General features: G+C 41.1%; 1 protein-coding gene across 1 annotated transcript in view; it reads right to left on the reverse strand.

Annotated features, from left to right (window-relative positions):
• The window catches only part of ULK2 (unc-51 like autophagy activating kinase 2), a 64859-nt gene that overhangs the window by 9582 nt on the left and 34380 nt on the right, over positions 1-20897 (reverse strand). Inside the window, exons 13-21 of the mRNA XM_051992102.1 lie at positions 18399-18570; positions 14934-14997; positions 8593-8727; positions 6972-7117; positions 6639-6719; positions 5802-6088; positions 5482-5669; positions 4969-5078; positions 572-721 (exon numbers count right to left, since the gene is read on the reverse strand). Coding sequence (XP_051848062.1) covers positions 572-721; positions 4969-5078; positions 5482-5669; positions 5802-6088; positions 6639-6719; positions 6972-7117; positions 8593-8727; positions 14934-14997; positions 18399-18570 — 1333 coding nt within the window. The remainder of the gene's footprint in view (positions 1-571; positions 722-4968; positions 5079-5481; positions 5670-5801; positions 6089-6638; positions 6720-6971; positions 7118-8592; positions 8728-14933; positions 14998-18398; positions 18571-20897) is intronic.

Consider the following 20897-nt stretch of genomic DNA (forward strand, 5'->3'; position numbering starts at 1 on the left):
CATAAAAAAGAAAGCATAGGAGTTTTCCTTAGGGTAATTCATTGACTTATCTAACATGAGAGGACTAAAGACATACATGAACCAGTGAGGCAATAACAAATGAGAAAAAAGGGAAAATACACAATACTACAAGCTTTCTATATTCATAAAATTGGAAATCTGATTGAATCATATGCAAAATGTGAAGAAAAACTCTCGAAAGGGACAAACACTTGAAACATCACTTTGGCATCCAATACAACTTTTACTTTCCAAAGTTGCTTGGGTCTACTGTCACAGGCCTTTAAATTAGGATCTAAAACAACTAAAACTGCTCATTTATCTTTTAAATTATTCCATCAAGAGATAATTCATATTTTTATATACCTTTACGCCAGACATTCTTTATTAATTTGCTCAATGAGGTCCTGAGAGGTCCTCTGGCCTGTCTCTGAGGCAGACAGACAGCCAGCAACTAGAACGCCAATGGCACTGTCTGGAGTAGGTCCAAGTCAAAATCCCTTCCAATACCAAGGTGGTGCCTCTGGCCAGCAGTCTGTCTAAGGCCCGCCATAAGATCACCAAGGCTCACCTGAGGTCGTCCTCGTCCGCAGAACCATCTGGGTGCAAGTGGGAGGCGTGGCGCTGCTGGGCGGAGAGCCTACCGTGAACATCACAGCCCTCGAACTCACCCCGGGGGGCACGGGAGGCCCTAGAACAACCCCACAGGCGCCCGCAGGAGCTGCAAGACAAGGGCACAAGATGGGGAAACAAGCTCGCACTCTCCCAGAAGTCTCTGGTCCTCCCTCCCAGGTGAGAGGTTCTGCATCAGAGCAGAATATGACAAAACCAAATGACTGCTAAAGGCTGATGGTCTCTCCTACTGCATCAGTGAACTTGCTAAATGCCTTTTAAAGTGAAATTCCATCAAATAAGCTCTATTTTCCCATTGACTTTATTATTAAAATCACACATTCATTCCTCCAAAAGAAACTTCCACCTTCCAAATCACCAGGAGCCTTCCTGTCCACTATCTGCTCAGCGTCTCAGCCACTACAAACACCACCAGCTAAATGGGGATTATCCCCAAAGCATCTTTTTCTTCCCTTTTCCACCAAATTCTTTCCTCACTGGTCTGGACACTATAAATGAGGGATAAGGGAAAAAGGCCCTTACAGAAGTAACAGGCACTGGCATTTCCTAGTGATACCCACAAGACCTAAGATGTTCTCTTCCCTATTCCTATACTACTCCCCAAATAAGAGGGAGCTAGGGCATAAATGTAGGGTGCTGAATTGTCAAATGGAAGTCTTTTTTCCAAGACTCTCCCTCCAGAAGGAATTGTCAATACAAATTTAAGAAATCTGTACTGAACTGGCTCCAAAATACATTATAGTCAACTTTCACATGAGTTGTTAACAGCTGCTACTTGGAGCACAGCCTAGCCTCTAGCTGAGGCACAAACTGCCTTTTCCTATCTGTGACCTCAAAATTTGGGTGTCTGGTAACTATAAACACTAAAAAATTATTTGCGTAAAAACTGTAACTCCCAAACTAACCCTTATCAACCATAGCTACAGACAGTACACACAGAAACACTTAGAAAAACTCTCCTGCTCATATTGGAGAAAACCAGAGTCAAAGACTAAAAGGATGACTTTTTGTTAATTATAAGGATGAACATAAAGAGGCCAGAAATAGCAACAGTTCTGCCTTAATGTCTATTGTCTTAAAAAGAGAGAGAGAGAAAGAGAGAGAGAGAGAGAGTGAGTGAGTGAGTGTGTGTGTGTGTGTGTGTGTGTGTGTGTGTAAAGAACAGGAGACAAACAGGATAGGAATATCCTGTTCTTAACTTACATAAAATTGGAAAAAAAATCTCACTGGAAAACTTTTCAAATCTTAACAATAATACAAAAATTACAAATGCAGAGATGGGGATAGAAGATGTACAAAAATAGAGAGTTATTGCTTTAACAGCTGTGGAGAAAAGTAGCCAGGAGATTTGGATTGCCATTTCAAAACAATGTTTGGAATATTAACTTATTAAAGAAGGAAAAACCCCAAATAAACAGAATGCTGCAGCTACCCAAATAGATTCTCTAAGTATATTAATGTTAAGAATTTATTCTCTACTTTTTACTTTGTAGATTCATTATCATAATCACCACCAATTTAGAGTCCAACAAGGGCTTCCAGAGAGCACTTTCTTGCTCTCTGCAACCTTGTATGTATACATAAGGCACACATGATTTATATCCTGTGGCTGCATAGCTAATAAGATTCTGAAACTGGATTTAAACCTAAGTCCCCAGACTCCAAAATCATACTCTATTATAAAATGCTATCTCTGAACAAAATTTCTATATTTTGAATTTTCTTAGAGCAGGATAGAAACCCAATGTTGTCCACGTGCAAGTGAATTTCCACATTTTTTGTCTCTCATAAGCTAATGACATATTATCATCTATATAGGTATAATGAAAGGGAAGAATTTATTACGAAAACTAAATTATACCAACAATGATAATAATGATGCTAGGATCTGAGGTTTAGAGGCTATTTGATCTAATCGCTCATTTCACAGATGGGAAAGCTGAGGTGCCAGGATGTTAAGGGATTTGCCCAAGATCATCTCAATCTTCTGGTGACAAATCCAGCATTTTTTCCATTCCACCACTGGAGTGATCAGCCAGCACTCCAACATGGGCCATCCGAGAGGGCCAGGGTTTTTCCCATTGATCTGTCTGGTCCTTCTCAGTCCTTCAGAGCTTGAAGCTGTGTTAAGATTACCAACTAAGATTACCAACTACTGGCTGTGAGAACAACCCAACCTCATGGAGCCTGGAAAATGGCCCCCACGGCACATAGATGCACTCAGCCCATGCAAGTAAGAGCCGAGGGCTGTGTGGTCCCAGTGAGAAAGGGGAGTTATTTCTGGATGAGCTGGCCTTCGAGGTTGCCTTTAAAAATGGGACAGCCGGCCCCAGGTAAACAGTTCTGGGCACAAGGGAGCAGCAGAAGCAAAAGCACAGGGAAAGGATGTTGGAGGATGTGAGAGAAAAGTGGTGGCAGATAATCCTGGGAGAGAGCACGCTGGGCTGGGAACATGAGCCAGTCAAATAAAGAATCATAAATTTCACTTAATTGTCCACAGGGAAGCCCAGAGAGGTCCGAGCAGGACTGACCAGATGGGATGGAAGCAACAGGTGATGATATGCAAGGAACCAAGCAGCAGCATGGGGACTCAGACTGCGGTTCTGGGACTCCAAGTGCAAGTTTTCCTATCTATCACCTATTAAGCGCCTGCTAAATGCCAGTTGCCAAGCCAGGTGCTGGGAGAAAAACAGAACAGTCCCACCTCCATGAGGGCAATGGAGGAAGTACACACTAAACTGATATAAGGTTCTTTGGGGGAGAAGCCTCCAAAGGTTTGGAGTAGGAAATGAGGAAGAAGGCACCAAGATGGCCTACGCAGAGCCCTAGGGAGCAAGGATGGAGTCTGGGGTGATGAGGGTACTGAAGAGGCTGGGAACATGACAAGCATGTTTCAGGAAGGCCGGGCAGCGGAGGAAGCAGGGAGAGATGGAAAGAGGTTCCAGTTATTGTGAAGGTGGAGCAACTGTCCGGTATGGAAGTAGGCAGAGCCCAGCAGCTCTGAGCTCAGAGTGGCAACTGGAAGTCATCCATGGGGTTAAGGAGAGTCAGCACGAAGCAGTGAGACAAGAAGCCAGAACGGTCAAGATGGCCTAGGTGACAGGGAGCAATCCATGAGCCAACCGGTCAAGTCAAAGTGCATTAGTAGGTGTTTACTATGGACCAGGCACTAAGCCACAAACACCATCTCACAGACAGAAAGACAAGCGGGGGGCAAAGAAAACACTACACAGGAGAGACTCAGAGAAGAGAAAACGGTAGTGAGCATCTTGGAAACATTCATGGCCTAAGCAGGTGAGATGGGCTTAAGGTGCCTCAGAGTGGGTGAACTGCAAATGAAAGAATGGAGAGGAAGAGCTGAGAGAAGGGATCACTTTGAATATGAGATCCAAGGATGATAATACAGGATGGGAAGAAGGATATCAGGAAAAATTTGAATACCTGGAGGAACGATATAAGCAGAAGACATCAAAAAGAATAGTGTAAACATAATGTAAACAGAATACAAGGACTCCCAAGAAAGACTACTAAAGATCAATGGAAGAGAAATGGACCAGAAATTTATAGAAGGATAATCAGGGCCTGGTGATAATGAACTCAAAAATTCCAAAATCATACTTTTGTCTCAGTCAGATGTGTTAAGCAATATACACAGAAAACATAAAAGAAAACTTGATGAAAAGGAGAAAAATAGCACAAGCTGATGAGATCCCATGTTAGCAGGGAAAGAGCTATTTGTAGAAGGGCTGCATGTGGAAGGTCAGCTGCTTCAGAAGAGGGACCATCCAGGGGGGTCTCTGTATGTCCAGGAGCTACTCCAGGGCTGGACCCAGGCTTTATGCTAGTCAGCATGCCACTGGTGGAGACATTCTGGAAAGCATCACAAAACTGAACAATCTGGCTCAGCAAGAACTGTATCCCAAAAAATCATAAGGATCTTTCTGTACAAAAAACTTCTTTACTTGCAATGGATGTTTATTTATTAATCTTTGATAAAGATTAAACATTTTTGAGGGAATATTTACCTAGGGAAAAACATGAAAGCTATTTCCTCTTTTCTACATTGCCATGTACTTTTAAGTTTCAGTATGCTATATCTAATGCCAAAGATTTCAGCAGAATCACTGTTTAATAGAAAAGTGTGATTTTTACTTTAATTTTGAGTGTAACACTTGTTATGTTCTGAAGGATGATTTAACTTTTTTTCTCCAAGTGCTAGGGCCCATCACCAAAGAAATGGGCTAATAGCTGGGGAAGCAGACAGAAGATGGTCTAATGAAAGAATGTTAATACTATATAACTTCTACATTTAAAAAGAACCTTAATCCCTCTTACCTGTGTCCATTGGTCGTTCTGTATTCAGACTATCTGTACTGCCCTGATACAGTTGCCCCCCTAAAGGTGTCTTCACTTGTTGATCTGACAACTTTCCAGTACTTACAGATCTATAAAAGAACAGTATTCTTGTCAATGGAAAAGATAACATTTGATCTTAAAAATTATTTTGAATGCCAAAAAGACTGAGATTATAAGTAATCCACAAAAACAGGTAATTTTTTTAGAGTAGGAAAGGAGGACATGCTCAAAATTGTAGGGTAGAAACGTATTTTCAATATCAAAATAAAATTAGGGTGGTCAAGAGGTCCAGGAAATCAAAACTATTTATGCTACATAGGAACCAACTATAATTTTCAGAAGTAACAAATGTCCACAATCAATTTCATATCATATCCCCAAGATGAAAAGTTGTTTATCTTATAACTTCCATAAGGGAAAATGTACAGGCTATCACGTGATTTTTTTATTTTTATGGTTACAAAGAAAAACTGATAAACTGGCTTATTTTACCTGCCAAATGTGGCCTTGCTATGCTGCTCAGCCACCTGCCTTTCACTTCCTTGGGCTGAGAGAAAATGTGAGAACTCTCGTGGGTCACTCACATCCTTGGCTGCCACATCTGTTGGTCCCTGACGAGTAACCAAGGCTAACAGATTGGAAGATGCTTGGGTTTTAGGGATCTTGGAAGGAGCTGTGGCCTGGACAAACAAATTTAAGATGGTTTTAATAGAATTCCTGTTCATTTTCCATTGGTGACATGCTAAAAAATGGAAGCTCTGAATAAAGCACTGCCATGTTTCTCAACTTATAACATGGTTTAATAAACCAACCTTCGTGGGAGAGCCAATGATTGTTGGTAAAGGAGTTTTGAAGAGCCAGTCCGAGCTCCTGGGAGAAGATCCCATGTGCTTGGTGGGGGAGGTGCCCAGGCTGACGGGCCGACTGGGCTGCGGCGAGTAGCTGTACCCAAATCCGGCGTGGGACGGGCACACGGGGTCAGAATGCTGCTTCCGAAGCTTTTGCTTGTTCTGGTAGATATCGGTGAGCGTGGGGGCGCTCTGAAGTCTAGCACCCAACAAGAGAGACTGTGGTGACTGCGACTGTGGTACTGGAGAACCTGGGGAGAAGATGAGCAAGGAGACAAGAGTGGGCTCACGGAGCAACGCTTCCCATCCCCACGAGGGCCGGATACACGCTTCGGCCTGAGAACTCCAGTGACTCGTCCTTCCGGGAACACTGGCCTCCGTACCCAAACCTCCAGCTGAGGTCCCTGTGCTCAGCCTTCTCAGAACAACAGCACCTCCTGCCTTTATCAGCAGCCAGCAAAACCAAATAACTGGGGAGCTAAGGAGCAGAAAACCATCCAAGGGTCTAGACCGCCATGTCAGTGATGCAAGAGATCATTCTGGCCAGCAGTAAGACTACTATAAAGACTCATTTTCTGCATCATTTATCATGTTTACACAGGATTGTTTGGTCCCTCGGAGTCACTTTCCTGAAGCACTGATGGCACCCACAGTGAGACAGTGAAGTAGCTATGAGGTAAATCAAAGATGGCATACACAAAATGCTGAAAAACTAAAGACTTATTTCATTTCTACTGACAACAGACTAGAACAAAATTAACCTGCAAAACCTCACTTAATCCCCTGCCTAAAGTAACCCACCTGAAGAATTTCTACTCCTCGAGTCATGACCCTGTGGCTGTCCACAGCAGCAATGGCCAAGCTGTTCAGGGATAGTGCCAACTGTAAGAGAAGGACAAAGAATTGAAGGCTTGATTTCTCTCACCATAAGAGGCAGAAGAACAGGAACATATCAGACACTTAATTTGGTAAATTAGAATTTTAAAAATATCTAACTTTAACCACATGCCATTTGCAGTTAGAAATCATATTCAAACAAATACACCCACAATTCTCCTTTTACTTATGTGCAATGGTAGAAGCATTTTGTGGATATCAGTTAAAAACTAAATTTATCTCTTATGTTTTCCTTACCTAATGGAGAAGGGGAATATGGTCTTGAAGATCCTGTGGACAGCCTACGTCCAGCAGTCTGTACAGTGTCTGCAGGTACTGGAGAGCAGGAGCCCATCTTGAGAAAGCCCAAAGGGCTGGTATTAGACCTTCGAACTACTGCAGATCTGAAAAGTTTTGTTTTTAAAGGTGGAATTTTAAGAAAAACTCCTACAACCCTATGTTAAAACTTTAATAAGAAATAAAGCACTGAATAAATGCTGGGACACAAAGAACCTCAGTCCTTGAGGAGCTCATAATCTACTAGAAAAGACAACATGAAAAACCTTGCACAAACAAGCCTATGTAACCACCAGACTTAAAAGGGATTGGAAAATGTTTCCTGCAGGTGAGATTTTTAACTGAGACTTGAAGGAAGCCAGAAGAGGGATGAGGGTCCAGGAGTAGGGGAGATGGGAGTTGGCTGGGAACAGCCAGGCGCTCTGGGTTACTGAACTGAAGAAGACAAGCTGGGGAGGAAGGTTTGAGCCAAGGTTAGGAAAGGCTCTCAACAAAGGGAAGATTTGATATTTGAAGCTAGAGTTGAAATGGGGCCCCTGAAGTTTATGGAGTGATGGATGTGGTCAGGGCTGCACCTTAGGAAAATCCCTCTGGTGGCTGAATGGAGAAGGAACCCGAGGCAGGTAGAGCCCCAGCAGAATGGGGGAGGAAGGCTGAACCAAAGTGGGGCAGAGGGGAAATAGGGACATTGTTGAGGAAAAGCTGACAGCCATGGCCACTCTGGGGGGAAGGAAGAGGGGCGGGGGTGAGGGATCATTCCCATGACCGTTCTGCATCCCATATCCAGCAACTATTAGCAAACAAATGGTCCCAAACATTCTCCCCTAACAGAAATATCCACACAGGGCTAAGGACTAGTCCAAGCCCTCTACAAGCGAAAAACCTGAGACTCAAGAAGAGAGTGACCGGATCTGAAGTTGACTTCCCTCACAAGTCCTAGGGCCAGGCCTGGTTTCCTGGGCTGGAGACCTAAACAGCTCCAGAGCGACTCTGGAAGCCCAGGCCACAGAACTGAGACGGAGTCTCCAATACCAACATCACAGGACCAGAACACAAACAAAAATGAAAGCAAAGAACACAGCCCACGCAGCAAGCAGCAGCTGAATTCAGTGAAGAACAGGAGTTTGTTCAAAACCGAAGGAACGCTGATCATCCCCTGACAGATGTTAGCTGGTGGATGATAATGTAGCGGATGGACATATCAGCACTGAAAAGGAAGGCACCCCAAGGTCTGCTAGGGCTGTTCAAAGACAGCTATGAACAAAAGGAGACTTTAATCTTTCCATAAAGCAATGCTTCCTTTTGCAACAATTTGGTCACATAGACCAAGCCAAGAAGCACTGTCTGGACCAAAGACTGACCCAATTCTAAATGCACAAGTCATCACAGAAATAACCAGCTTAGGAGCAACTAGGTGATAAAGCACCAGCTCTGAAGTCAGGAGGATCTGAGTTCAAATCTGGCCTCAGACACTTGACCTTGGGCAAGTCACTTAACCCCAACAGCCTCGAAAAAAAAAATATATATATATATATACACACACACACACACACACACACACACACAGTAATAATTGCCTCACCTTGGAGAACCATGGGGATTTGCCCCAGGGCTGGCTGAGGAGAGGTTCTGCTCAATCCGCTGATAATTCCTTAACTGAGTAGGCACTGGAATAGGGGCTGTCTCACTGTGAGGTGATGGAGAGGGCTGACACGGTCTGCAATCACAATTTGTTGACAAAGGTAAGAAAAATGCTTCTCTGGCCTGAACTGGCACTTAACATTCTATATGTGCATGTGAAATGACTTGAAGTTTTTCTGAGGTTAATGACTTTAAAACTTAACATGTTTTGTATCGTCATTTTAAAATGTTCTTCCAACTTTCACTAAAGACCAAGAACTGTGACATGAACTAAGAAAACTAAACCTAACAGTAATGGACAAAGTTCCCAAGTCAGCTGAACTCCATGTCTCCTACTGGCAGATCTCTACACATTGAGAGCAAAACAGTTCTAGGAAAATCTACTGCACAAAAGAACAGGAAGTTCAGAAGCAAAGAGGAGTGGAATGTTTACAAAAGCTGTTAATCAGAAGGACATCAGAATTTCTCAAGATTAAAAACATGTTGTATGAATGAATCTTCTCTTTTAAAAAACCCACATGCTGTTCTGATGTGGACTTTGAAACCAATTTATTTTCTTCCCTTATCATTACCAGCTTTAACCAAATGCCAGATTGTCTCCTGTATAGAGAGAGTGATATAAGGACAGAACTTTTTAATCAGCCTCCATGGTCTATCCCTCCAACCTCTAAGCATCTTTAAATAACTTTTGAGATCTTGATTAACATATGATTAGACAGGTCTGAGATCTGGTCAGCCAGGTGGATTCCACCTAGTTCCTGCTTGATCCTGTCTTCTGAGCTATCACACTGATTCCTCCCCTTTCCTCAGAAATACCTTAAAAACTGTGTGCCCTCAAATGTAAACTGCTCATTCATTTATGACTCTGCACTGTAACAGCTTGAGCCTGTGAAACTATTTTCATGCAACCTGTGTGTAGATACTTGATTTCTTCAGGTTAACTGAACTGTACCCAAATCTCTTTCAGAGTATTTTTACAATATTCTTTACAATTATCCTTTCCCAACTCTATTGTTCTCCTAAATCCAGTACATATTACCACTCTTAGTGCCTATTCTACCTCTTCAATTCTATTTTCTAAAAAATGTACATACAAAATTAAGTCCAAGGATTTTACCTCCTTCCTCAGTTTCAATAAGTATAGAAAAGTGACCCAGAGGTCACTATCAGAAATGCAGGAAATATTATACTTAAGATGGTTTTATATTTCTGGTTTAATTTCTACTCTCACAATAAGTCTTGAAATTTCATCATGATTCAGGAGCAATACAGGAATAGGAAAGTTTCCTAAGCAGTTTCCTTTCCCAGGAAAGCTTTGTGAAGTCTTCCTCTTCCCAACAGGATTAAGTATAACAAGAGCACACATTCAAATATCCCCAAAAAAATGGCATTTACATATCCTAAAGTATAAGATTAATATTTATCTATTAGAATATTTTAACACTCTTCCAATTAAAAAATCCAACAATACACTTCAAACAGAGAAACATTCTTTATCTTTTAAGTATTCAGATTAAGAAGTATGCAAAACAATTATTCATATATTTGGTAACTACATCTGAACATTACTGCAAACTGGAAAACAAAAAGCAATTAACTTCCAAGCTAAATGGCTTTCTCAGAAGGCAGCTATGGAGTGTTTACCTTCATTATGGTATCTTGCATTTGAGACTGTAGAGAGATCACTAAAACAATCAGAAGTCTGAGTATGAGGGCAGGAAAAAGTTTCTTTTCTCATGAGAAAGGATGCGCAATTTGACATACAAAGGGAAGTTTGAGAGACACACACAAACACACCCAGGCAAAGGATGGTCCCTTTTTTATTCCCTAATCAAGCTGCCCTCCCCAACCCCCTGGCTTCTTTCCCCATTGGCTGGGGTTTCTAAACAGCAGTTTCTAAAAATGTGAAGTAAGATGTGAAGTAATGCTTAACGGGGCAGGATGTTTTCTATTCAATACAGTCTCTGCTCTCAAGGAGATAATTCTTACATTTTTTTAGGCCAGTTTATCTCTACTTCAACCATCCTCCAATGTCCCTGTGAATTTCAATTTTCTAATTTAAGTTTCATAACTGTGGAAACCGAATAAATGCCCATTCAACTTGGTAGAGTGAAGCTAGGAAGCTGCTCGAGCTCTCCCAAGTTTCCTTTGAAAACCACATGAAACTAAGTCTGAACAGAGTCTGATGGAATGAAACCTCTCTCCAACTCAAAGACATATTGGAAGGACTTCAAGAAAGCTCAGTCTCACTGGGGTGAAAAGTGTGTTCAGCCCAGCTCAGACTGTGGAAAGCCGGTGAGAGGATCTTAATCACAACAAATTGGCAACTCAGACTTCAGTCCTGGCTCAGTAGAGGAGCCGATTAGGAAGGCAGCTTCCAGTCCCAGCCCAGAAGGCAAACTCTGGAAACCAGGCTGTTTTCTGAACAGAACCGGCAAAGCTAGCCCCCCTGTTCTCAAAGTCAAGGCTCAGAGATGCTTGGGACAGAGCCCCTTTACTCCAAGAGCAGAGTTCAACCACAAAAATAAAGAGGAAATATCAAAAGAAAAGGAAAGAAAATGAACAAGAAATAGAAAAGAACCTTGACCACTATGGTGACAAGAAAGAAAGACCAAAACACCAACTTAGATGAGAACAAAATGTCCACAGAGGAAATCTCAATGATATGAATTGATTTCAAACCCAAAGAAACTTCTTGGAAGTGCTCATAAAAGACTTTAAAAGGCAAATAAGAGAGGTAGAAGAAAAAAAAAATGAGAAAAGTGAGAGGTATGCAAGAAAATCAACAGCTTAGAAAAGGAAGGCACTTCCTTAAAAAATACAATTGGTCAAAAGAAAAAAAAAATCCACTGAAGAAAACACCTTCAAAAGTAGAATTAACCAAATGGAAAAGGAGCTAACTGAAGAAAATCACATATTAGAAACAAGAACAAAGCAATGGGACAAATGAAAGTTAATGACTCTTGAGACATCAAGAATTAGTCAAGCAAACTAAAACGAATAAAAAGAGGGAAGAAAATGTAAAATATCTCATTGGAAAAACAGGGGATATGGAAAATAGATCCAGAAGAGACAACTTAAAAATTACTGGTCTACCTGAAGGCCATAACCAAAAAAAAGAGCCTGAATAGCATTCTTCAAGAGAACTGCCTCAATAGTCTAGAAACAAAGGGGCAAACAGTCATTGAAAGAACCCATTGATCACCTTTGGAAAGAGATTCCCACAAGGAAAACACACAAAAGACCATCTATTTCTCACCTGTGATAAGTGTACAGGTGACCCTAGAAGGTCACAAGCAATGATTGAGGGGGGCATGCCTGTGTCTGTTTTTAGGGTGATGAGGCCATGCGCAGCCAGGTGAGCATCATCAGAGAAAGCCTGAAGAGCAGCCACTCCACAACTTGAGGCAAGCTGGGAGGAGCCCTGATTGGATCTTTACGTGGGCCTTCTGATTACAGACCCACCCCAGATGGGAGTCTCTAGAAACCCCACCTTTACTTACTTACCCAATCAAAAAGCCTAGTTATGTCAAACACCTCTCCTTCAGGCTAAAACTTCCCTATAAAAGATGTCTGCTTGTACTATAGATCCTTGTTCAACTCCTTTTGTAGGACTGGCCCATCAATCAATGGCTTCTAGATAAGTTCAGACCAGTCAGTCAATTCCCTTCCCCAATTAAACCCTTTGGCTAAATTTCTCTATGAACTTAGCACTAGTGGAGCACATGGCATCTTCCCTTTAAGGGTGCCTCCCCCTGTTTAATTGTGAATTCCATTAGGGAATTTATTTTTCCCTTTGTTAATTTTCCCTTTCCTTGCTAACTCCCCTTGGAATTCTATTCACCCTTAGCAGCATTCATAAAGCATTTCTTTGCCCCATTATTTTCAGGTCTATGTCTACAAATTCTTTTGGGAAGACTCACAACATAGGGCCACAACCCCAATATACTTTTGGGATCTCACCCTACATCCCATTATTTTGGTGTTGAGCTCATCACTCTAGTGAGCTGGGACAGGAAGAGTCTGACTGTAACCTCTTATAAGAATCTGAACAGAAATCTTTTCCTGGCTTCGTCAGCAAGGCTGCTTGTCTCACTCCCTGAGGAGAGGGGTGACTTTTGTTTTGTCTTCCATCCATGTCTTCCAACCACTAAATGGTGAAGAGCGGTATGGTCTCCAGCAATGCGGGAAGGACCCCATAGATCCCCTTCCTCCCATCCCCCCCCAGTGATTTCAGGTCCTCCCTCTCCCAGCAACAGGGCGCCTGCCTGAAGGCATTACCAGTTCTGGCCAACAAGAGCTCACCACAAAGCAGCCAAGAGTGAGGACTCCCTGACCAGCTTCTTTTTCCCTCCAGTTTTGAGTGACGGGTAGAACTCTAACACCTCATTTTACACATGAAGCAACTGAGGCCCAGAGAGTGAAATGACTCGTCCAAAGCCACAAAAAGACTTTTTTTTTTTTTTTTTTGGGGGGGGGGGAGGGATGGAACTGAACACTGGCCCTCTGGTTCTCAGCTCTCTTCTCTGTGCCATTGTGATCTCTTGGATGGAAAGACAGCAAATGTATGAAGTTGGCTTTGTTACAAAATCAAAAGTCTGACCCTGTCCCATCATGATCCTGCCCCAACCACTAAACTAACAGAGCTCTTCCCCACCCATGGCTCAGGGCTTGGTTCTGTTTCTAACCCAGTGAATCTCACTCACTCAGGGGCTCTCATCACCCCCACCCCCTGCCACTGAACTGAAATGCATGGAAAAAGTCCTGACAGTCCTCTAGACGGGAAAGTCATGGTGCTGAAAAGCTTCTTATAAAGTACAGTTAAGAATACTAACTCTTCCTACTGGGAAAATCAGCAATGATTCTATTTGAGACAGATTTGATTATTTAACATTTTGTAAAACTGCCAAAATACAGTGTTTCCTTGTGTTTGAATTAAGTTCAGAAGTTCATAAAGTCAGCCTCCCTCTCAGAGTTAGGTTTAAAAGTTCATTTTCCCTATAAGTCACTTTAATTAAAAGAAAACTTATTTCTATACCATTAGCTGCCCTTAAAGGAAAGCGTTATCTATACACCAATAGTTAAATCAACCACTCCACATTCCTGATTTCCAGCCAATCATATTCCACACGGTTATTTTTTGCCCTAAGTAAATTTCAGGGAAATGATGAAAAGCTTTCAATCATTTTATATATAGACTGGTCAGAACAATAGAAAGATCTGTTAGAAGTCTGCTTTAAACAATAATTAGCTGTGTTGACAGTTAAGACTTTTTAAAAAGAGGCATATGCCCAGTGAGAGAAAAAAAGTTGTTAATTCATTTAAAATGTTCACATTGGGTGTGAGCTTCCCATTTAAAATTTAAAAGAAAAATCCCAGTAATAATACAACAAGAATCTTCCTAAAAAAAGAGCCTGAGACACAAATGTGAAAATATTCAGAATGTTATGGTAATGATGTGTTGAAACATACCCTCACACTGATACATTGTTGGTGGAATTGTGAACACATCCAGCCATTCTGGAGAGCAATTTGGAACTATGCTCAAAAAGTTATCAAACTGTGCATACCCTTTGATCCAGCAGTGTTTCTACTGGGCTTATACCCCAAAGAGATACTAAAGAAGGGAAAGGGACCTGTATGTGCCAAAATGTTTGTGGCGGCCCTGTTTGTAGTGGCTAAAATCTGGAAAATGAATGGATGTCCATCAATTGGAGAATGGTTGAGTAAATTGTGGTATATGAATGTTATGGAATATTATTGTTCTGTAAGGAATGACCAGCAGGATGAATACAGAGAAGACTGGTGAGACCTACATGAACTGATGCTGAGTGAGATGAGCAGAACCAGGAGATCATTATATACCTCAACAATGATACTGTTTGAGGATGTATTCTGATGGAAGTGGATCTCTTGGATAAAGAGAGCTAATTCAGTTACAACTGATCAAAGATGGGCAGAAGCAGCTACACCCAAAGAAAGAACACTGGGAGATGAATATAAACTGCTTGCATTTTTGTTTTTCTTCCCAGGTTATTTCTACCTTCTGAATCCAATTCTCCCTGTGCAACAAGAAAACTGTTCGGTTCTGCACACGTATATTGTATCTAGGATATACTGTAACCTATTCAACATGTAAAGGACTGCTTGCCATTTGGAAGGGAGGGGAAAAATCAGAACAGAAGTGAGTGCAAGGGATAATGCTGTAAAAAATTACCCTGGCATGTGTTCTATCAATAAAAAGTTATTAAAAAAAAAAAAAAAAGAAAGAAAGAAACATACCCTCCACCACACACCAAGAACTCGCTTGAAGCCCGTCTGCCCGCAGTTCCCATCGGCATATCATCTGAAAAAAAGGAAAGAAAAAAGTCAAGCTTAAAAAGTAGCCCAGTCTTTAGAGCCATTCCCCTTGACAGAATGTCGCTCACACTGGCCATTTGTCAATGTGGCTTTGCTATCTCCATCCTAACTCACCAGGGCACTACCTCCTTTCTCAGGCCCCAAGCACAATCTCAGGCTCCCCCACGTCAGTCACAGCAAGCTTCAAGGACAGAGTGTGGACCCAGCGCTCCTTCTCACCAGCGCAGTTCTAAAACATGCCCCTCACAAACCCACCTTATCCCATCCCAGTGAATAAAAAATGCATTTTAAAAATAAAGGTATAATACAACATATAAAGAGGGGGGAAAACATCTTCAAGAGACTCTTTTTAATCTCAGGAAAGGGCAATCAGCAGAATGAAAATCCAGTGGAAGTTCCTTAAGGGAAAAGGCAATCACTATGCCTAACATCCCCATAGGATCCTCAGTGGGGCCCAGGAAGGGGCCACTCCCCCTCATTTACTGATAAGTCAAGTGACATCCCTGCCCAGGCTTACTTGGTCCAGGCTTGGGTTCCAATGGCTCAGAAAAACTATAAATAGCAAATTCTTGGGGAGGCCAGAAATCCTGAGGGTCTTACCCTCCCAGACTAATTTGGAGCATTTGGGGCTTTTGTTTGCCTCTATTCTATTGAATGCTGCCTCAGTCAGGCTGAGACTCATTAAGGACCTCAGCTTAAAAAGGCCCAAGTCTCCCCCTATGTCCAGGGCCATCTTCTGTCTCTAGGCTCTTATGCTGATATGGACCCCCTGTGGCTTCTTCTTGGCATTTCCCAATCAAGAATCCCTTGGTTTATCCTCAATCTTTGTTAAGCTAATTGGAAGAGAGAACTGAGCTGGCTACTCCTTCCTACTCTATCTCTGCTCTTCTTTCAGAACACTGACTAGAAATAACCAGTATAATATGGGCATGATCAGTCTCAGCCCCAGATAATTCTTCAATCTCATGAGAGGTGAGGGACCACGGCTTTGGAGTACTGCCCACACTGTCAGCCGATGTCCTTGCTTCGGCTGATTTTGCCTAACTGGTTTCCTTAGTGGGGTACAAATCTAGAAATGAGTGACATAAAAACCAAGGTACCAATACTTGAAAAAAAAAAAAAAAAGGCATAGGACATGTTTAACATATGCTGGATTACTTCTTGTCTAAGGGAGAGGGGTGAGAGAATGGAGGGAGAAAAATTTGGAACACAAGGTTCTGCAAAGATGAATGCTGAAAACTATCTTTGCATGTATTTTGAAAATAAAAAGCTATTATAGTAAGTAAATAAAAATAAAATGAAATTAAGAATTAAGAAAAAAGGCATAGAGATTAAGAATATACAAGGGAAAACATCTTTCTTTGTATAAGTATCAGAAAATCAGATAAAGCTGACTAAGCTACTTTAACACAGAGGCATTACTATGCAAATTTCCTAAGTAATCATTCAAATACATGCATTTGACTTGTAGATTTATGCAAATTATTTTAACTGGTCCACTATCCACCTTAAGAGCTGCCATCTTCAGTTTGACCCTCAGCCACCAATATGATGTTTTCTAATAATCAAGAAAAAACTTAGCAAAATAATAGCATCTCCCTGTGAAGAAGGGACCCCAAAACTCTCTAAAACTCCCTGAAGGAGAAAATCTCCTATAATTCTGCCTCAGAGAGGGAACCCTGCCCAGGGAAACAAGATAAACAGCTACATTCTGTTATCTAGGTGGGGTTGGTTCAGTCCTGAGCTAAAGGAATTCCAACGCTATTCAATTAAAGATCTTCTATTCAATTCAACTCCACCCACCAGCTTCATTGGGAGAAGGAGCAGGCCTCCCTTGCAGCCAAAGACCTCCTAATAAAAATGGCAATTAAAAACTCATTCCCTTGCAGAGGTTCCAAATATGCCAGCTATGCCAGGCTATGCCAAGGAAACCTCTGCCCACTGGAATAATATTCTCTTCCAGTGCTACCCTCTCTTTATCCTCACCTATTTCTCTAACCAGGCTTTATGCTTCCCTGTCAGGATTTCTAACCTTACTTCCCAATCCCTATAATAAACTTCTGATCAGTCTAGCTTTTTGGGGTTTGTAAATTCCTTTACAGATAATCTCTGTGCTGCCAGAAGGGGGTTCCCAAAATTCCCTACCCTTGCGCTGAATCCCAAGGAGGTGCAGGGGAGCCAAACCTCTTAGGTTCTGCCACTAGACCTTATCATTTAACTTCCTGACCATCAAAAACCCTAATCTCATTTTGGTTCCCTATATCTAGACCATATCATTTGGTTCCCTACAAAAGGGAAACCCACAACATAAACCTCATCATATTTTTGGTTCCTATACCAGGAGCCCTGGAAACTAAACTTCACTTCACCAAGAACAAGTTTCAGCTGTTAAAGAAATCAGGAAAACCATACTCAAGCAGGCACATGGGATTCTTAGAAAATTGAAATAATCAATTTAATAGTGTCAGAAGACATACAACTTAAGTTTGTTAGGGAATAGGGAATTAGAGGTGAGAAATGAGAATAGAGGTCCCAAGAGAAGTACAAATGTTATACCTGTTTTTAAAGAGATTAAAGTGTTTCCAAGAATATTAGTCTCATCAGCTTAATATTTGGTAAGTATTATGGACCAGAACTCTGAACTTGAAACAAAGGATTCTTACAAGGTACTAAGTCAGTGGAATTGATAAGAGACAATAATTATCTAATTCGGCATGGTTCAGTATGATTGATTTAATCCTATGAGATGGTATGGGCCAGAACTTGAAACAAGGTACTAAGTGGAATTGAGGAAATAGTGGTTAAATCTAGTTTAGCATTGATTTAATCCTACAACAAATAATGGTTTCCTAGTGATACAATGATTGGTTTGTACTCAGTGTGACCCCAGGACCAGCCTCACCATGCTGACCAGGAAGGCGTTCAGCAGAGGACCTAATCCAACAATGCACAAAACATAGCTTGTTCCCAAATGTACAAGTCTGTCCTTGTCACTTTCAAAGATCTTTATCCAAGGTATCCTTCCTAATGACATACTAGTCCTGGATGATAACTGAGGCACATGGGACACTAGTAAGTGTCTGCAGCAGAATTTGAACTCGGGTCTCCTGACTCCAAGCCCTGTGTTCTGTGTGAAAGTTAGCAAGAAAGGGAAAAGAAATTTAGGAAATCCTCAGTTATCACCCGAGCATCTATCTCCAGGGGTGGTGGTAAGGAACAAATTTGTAAAGCACTTAGCCCAGTGTCTGGCCTATAGTTAAGTGTTGTAGAAACACTTATTTTTCCCTTCCTTTCCTTTATTATGTATTATATATTCAAAATATTCAGATACAGAAACTATTTTAAAAACAAGATATTCTTCACTGCACAAGTAGAAAGAATACTCACATGAATGATCTGATGAGATGTTATGGGGAACCAAAACAAAGTCATCTGTGTCACAAGAAGAGTTCTTGCTGCTAGTACTGGCAGAATCTTTCGACACCTGGAGATAGTTAGGAGGGCCCAAGGGTGGCGAAGATAGGTTGTCTTCCTGAATGTGCTGCATATCTGGAAGGGACTGAAGATGACAAAATTTAAAACTAGCCCAATTACTACATGCAAGCAACAACAAACAATAAAACTAAAAATTCTTTTCACAAAAAAGAGGAAAGCAAAAATTTTTAATACCAGTAAGATTTCATAAATTCCTATTTTTAAAGTTTTCTACTTAGAAAAAACAAAGTTATCTTTGCCTATCTTTAAAGGTTTCTAAAAATACAATGATCAAGCTGAGCCTCAAAGAAAAGGTATGACAAGAACTTCCAATTATTTGTGGAGGTGAGGAGACATGAGGTTGGAACACTGCAGAGAATATTAAACTTTTTCACGGTGTTTTGTTGAACTGCTGGCTTACACACACACACACACACACACACACCCTTTTATAAAGGATAACAAAGGAGATTGGAAGGACAGGAAAAAGCTATATTAGGAAATACAAATATAGGGGGAAATTACAAATATTTTAAAGTAAACAGGACATCTTCAGAAAATTTTATGTAGCTAAGAATTTTAAACCTATGACATTTCAGAAATCCATAAAAGAACTAAACTAAAAGATACGTTCAGAATAATGACAATGTTTCCAAATATAAAATGAAGAAACGGAAATTCATAACCTTGGCATGTTTCAAAGAATGGGTAGAGAAGGAACAAGGACATTTAAAATTACAAGTTTTATCCATAAGAACATAATCAAAGCTCTTTGGAAAATTTTTCCAACTATATTTTGAGAGTGAAAGGAAATTGAATAGAAAAGCTCCAAGCAACCAGCAAGAGATTCTAACACAAAGCAATACAACCCAGGTTCCACAGGGACTTATTTCCCCCATTCAAGAATACTAATTCTAATAGAAATTTTATAACAGAGTAAATTTCTGGATTAAACAAGTTTCCTGGAACTGGTTTATTGCCTAATTTGACCAATTACCACTTACCTCATTCTAGCAGGAAAAAATACTTGAGTTATCATAACTACCGCATCATTGATGGGTCAGATCTTCCAGCCACCCTAATCAGGTTAGTAGGAGACCTAGGCTGTTCATGCACTACACTCACAGCTTACACTGGTTGATTTCCCCCAAGGGATGCAGCAGCACCTTTCTTACTAACCCAGTTAAAAGTTCTGTGTAGTCATTTGGCCTTGCAGATCCCCAGGTTCCTCCACCTATTGATGTAATATAGCTTCTAGGGGAGGCAGCTATAATTTTAAGGTCCCCTGGACCTTAAGGTGGCTTCTATTGTAACAAATGATTCTGAAGTCCTCTGGCTTTGGAATCTGTGAAGGAGGCGCCTACACCCAACCTAAGAATACTATTGTTCTAACAATCTATCTGATTCTGAAGTCTTCTGGCCTCGGGATAGTCCCACAAATCAAACTCCTGAGACAATCGTGAACAGACCACTCTTCAGTTCATTGCTGACTGCCAGATAATCAGTTGGTCAGTGATAGCCAAATTCCAGAGACCTCTTCATGATCCTACCTCAGGACCATAAAATTAGCTTATCTGTAACAGGAAGAACTAGATAATGTGTCTCCTTGCTTATTTCTTTGCTAACTTCTTTTGGAATCCAAACTGCTCCAAATGGAGTTACAATTACAATAAACTTTGCCCCTTGAGTAGGAAATGGGTTCAAGGCTGCAAATTCTCTTCAGACACCTTGTGACACCGGTCTGTGACCCCAATCTTTTGGGGTCTTTTCCCAACCTCAACACTATCTCTATTCAAAACCTAAAACTCTCCCTTCTTAGTACATCCATTCTCTCTGGGCACTCTAGGAAGCCCCTTTCCCAAAGAATTTACTAAAATTCTTGCTTATCTTTGGGGACAAATGAGCCCCAGATTGAGATGATCCTAAACTTCTTTGAGGAGCTCAATATCATTGAAAAGAAAATTCAGCAAAAGAGGTTATCAGGAGGGTTGGAACCCAAAAAGCAGCAGAAATCAGTAGGGTTATTAAACTTTATAATTCAGTTAGGAGCTGCCTTAGTAGTAGAGACAAAGGAGTGGCACAGGGGGATTCCAGGTGAACCCAGAAGCCAAACCTCATCTAGCTACTATTCTACATGACCCAATTTCTCAGAGTGACCTTTAATTTGAAGTGTCTTTCATTTTGTGAAGCATCAATTCATTTCCTTATTGGAAAACAGGTTTCTCTGAAACAGATTCTTGTACTTTATTTAATATAGCAATTTTGTAGAATTGTTTTAGAACAAATCTTCCAAAGATGTCACATTTCAGGAAAGGAAGTACAATGAGGACTAAGGGGCAATAGTCAGACTAAGGAATTTTCATCAGATCTTACTCTACCACTTCCTGAATGATACCTGGCTCTGCTTCTCCG

This window comes from Antechinus flavipes, chromosome 4 (genome assembly GCF_016432865.1).
Source record: "Antechinus flavipes isolate AdamAnt ecotype Samford, QLD, Australia chromosome 4, AdamAnt_v2, whole genome shotgun sequence".
Classification (NCBI taxonomy): Eukaryota; Metazoa; Chordata; class Mammalia; order Dasyuromorphia; family Dasyuridae; genus Antechinus; species Antechinus flavipes.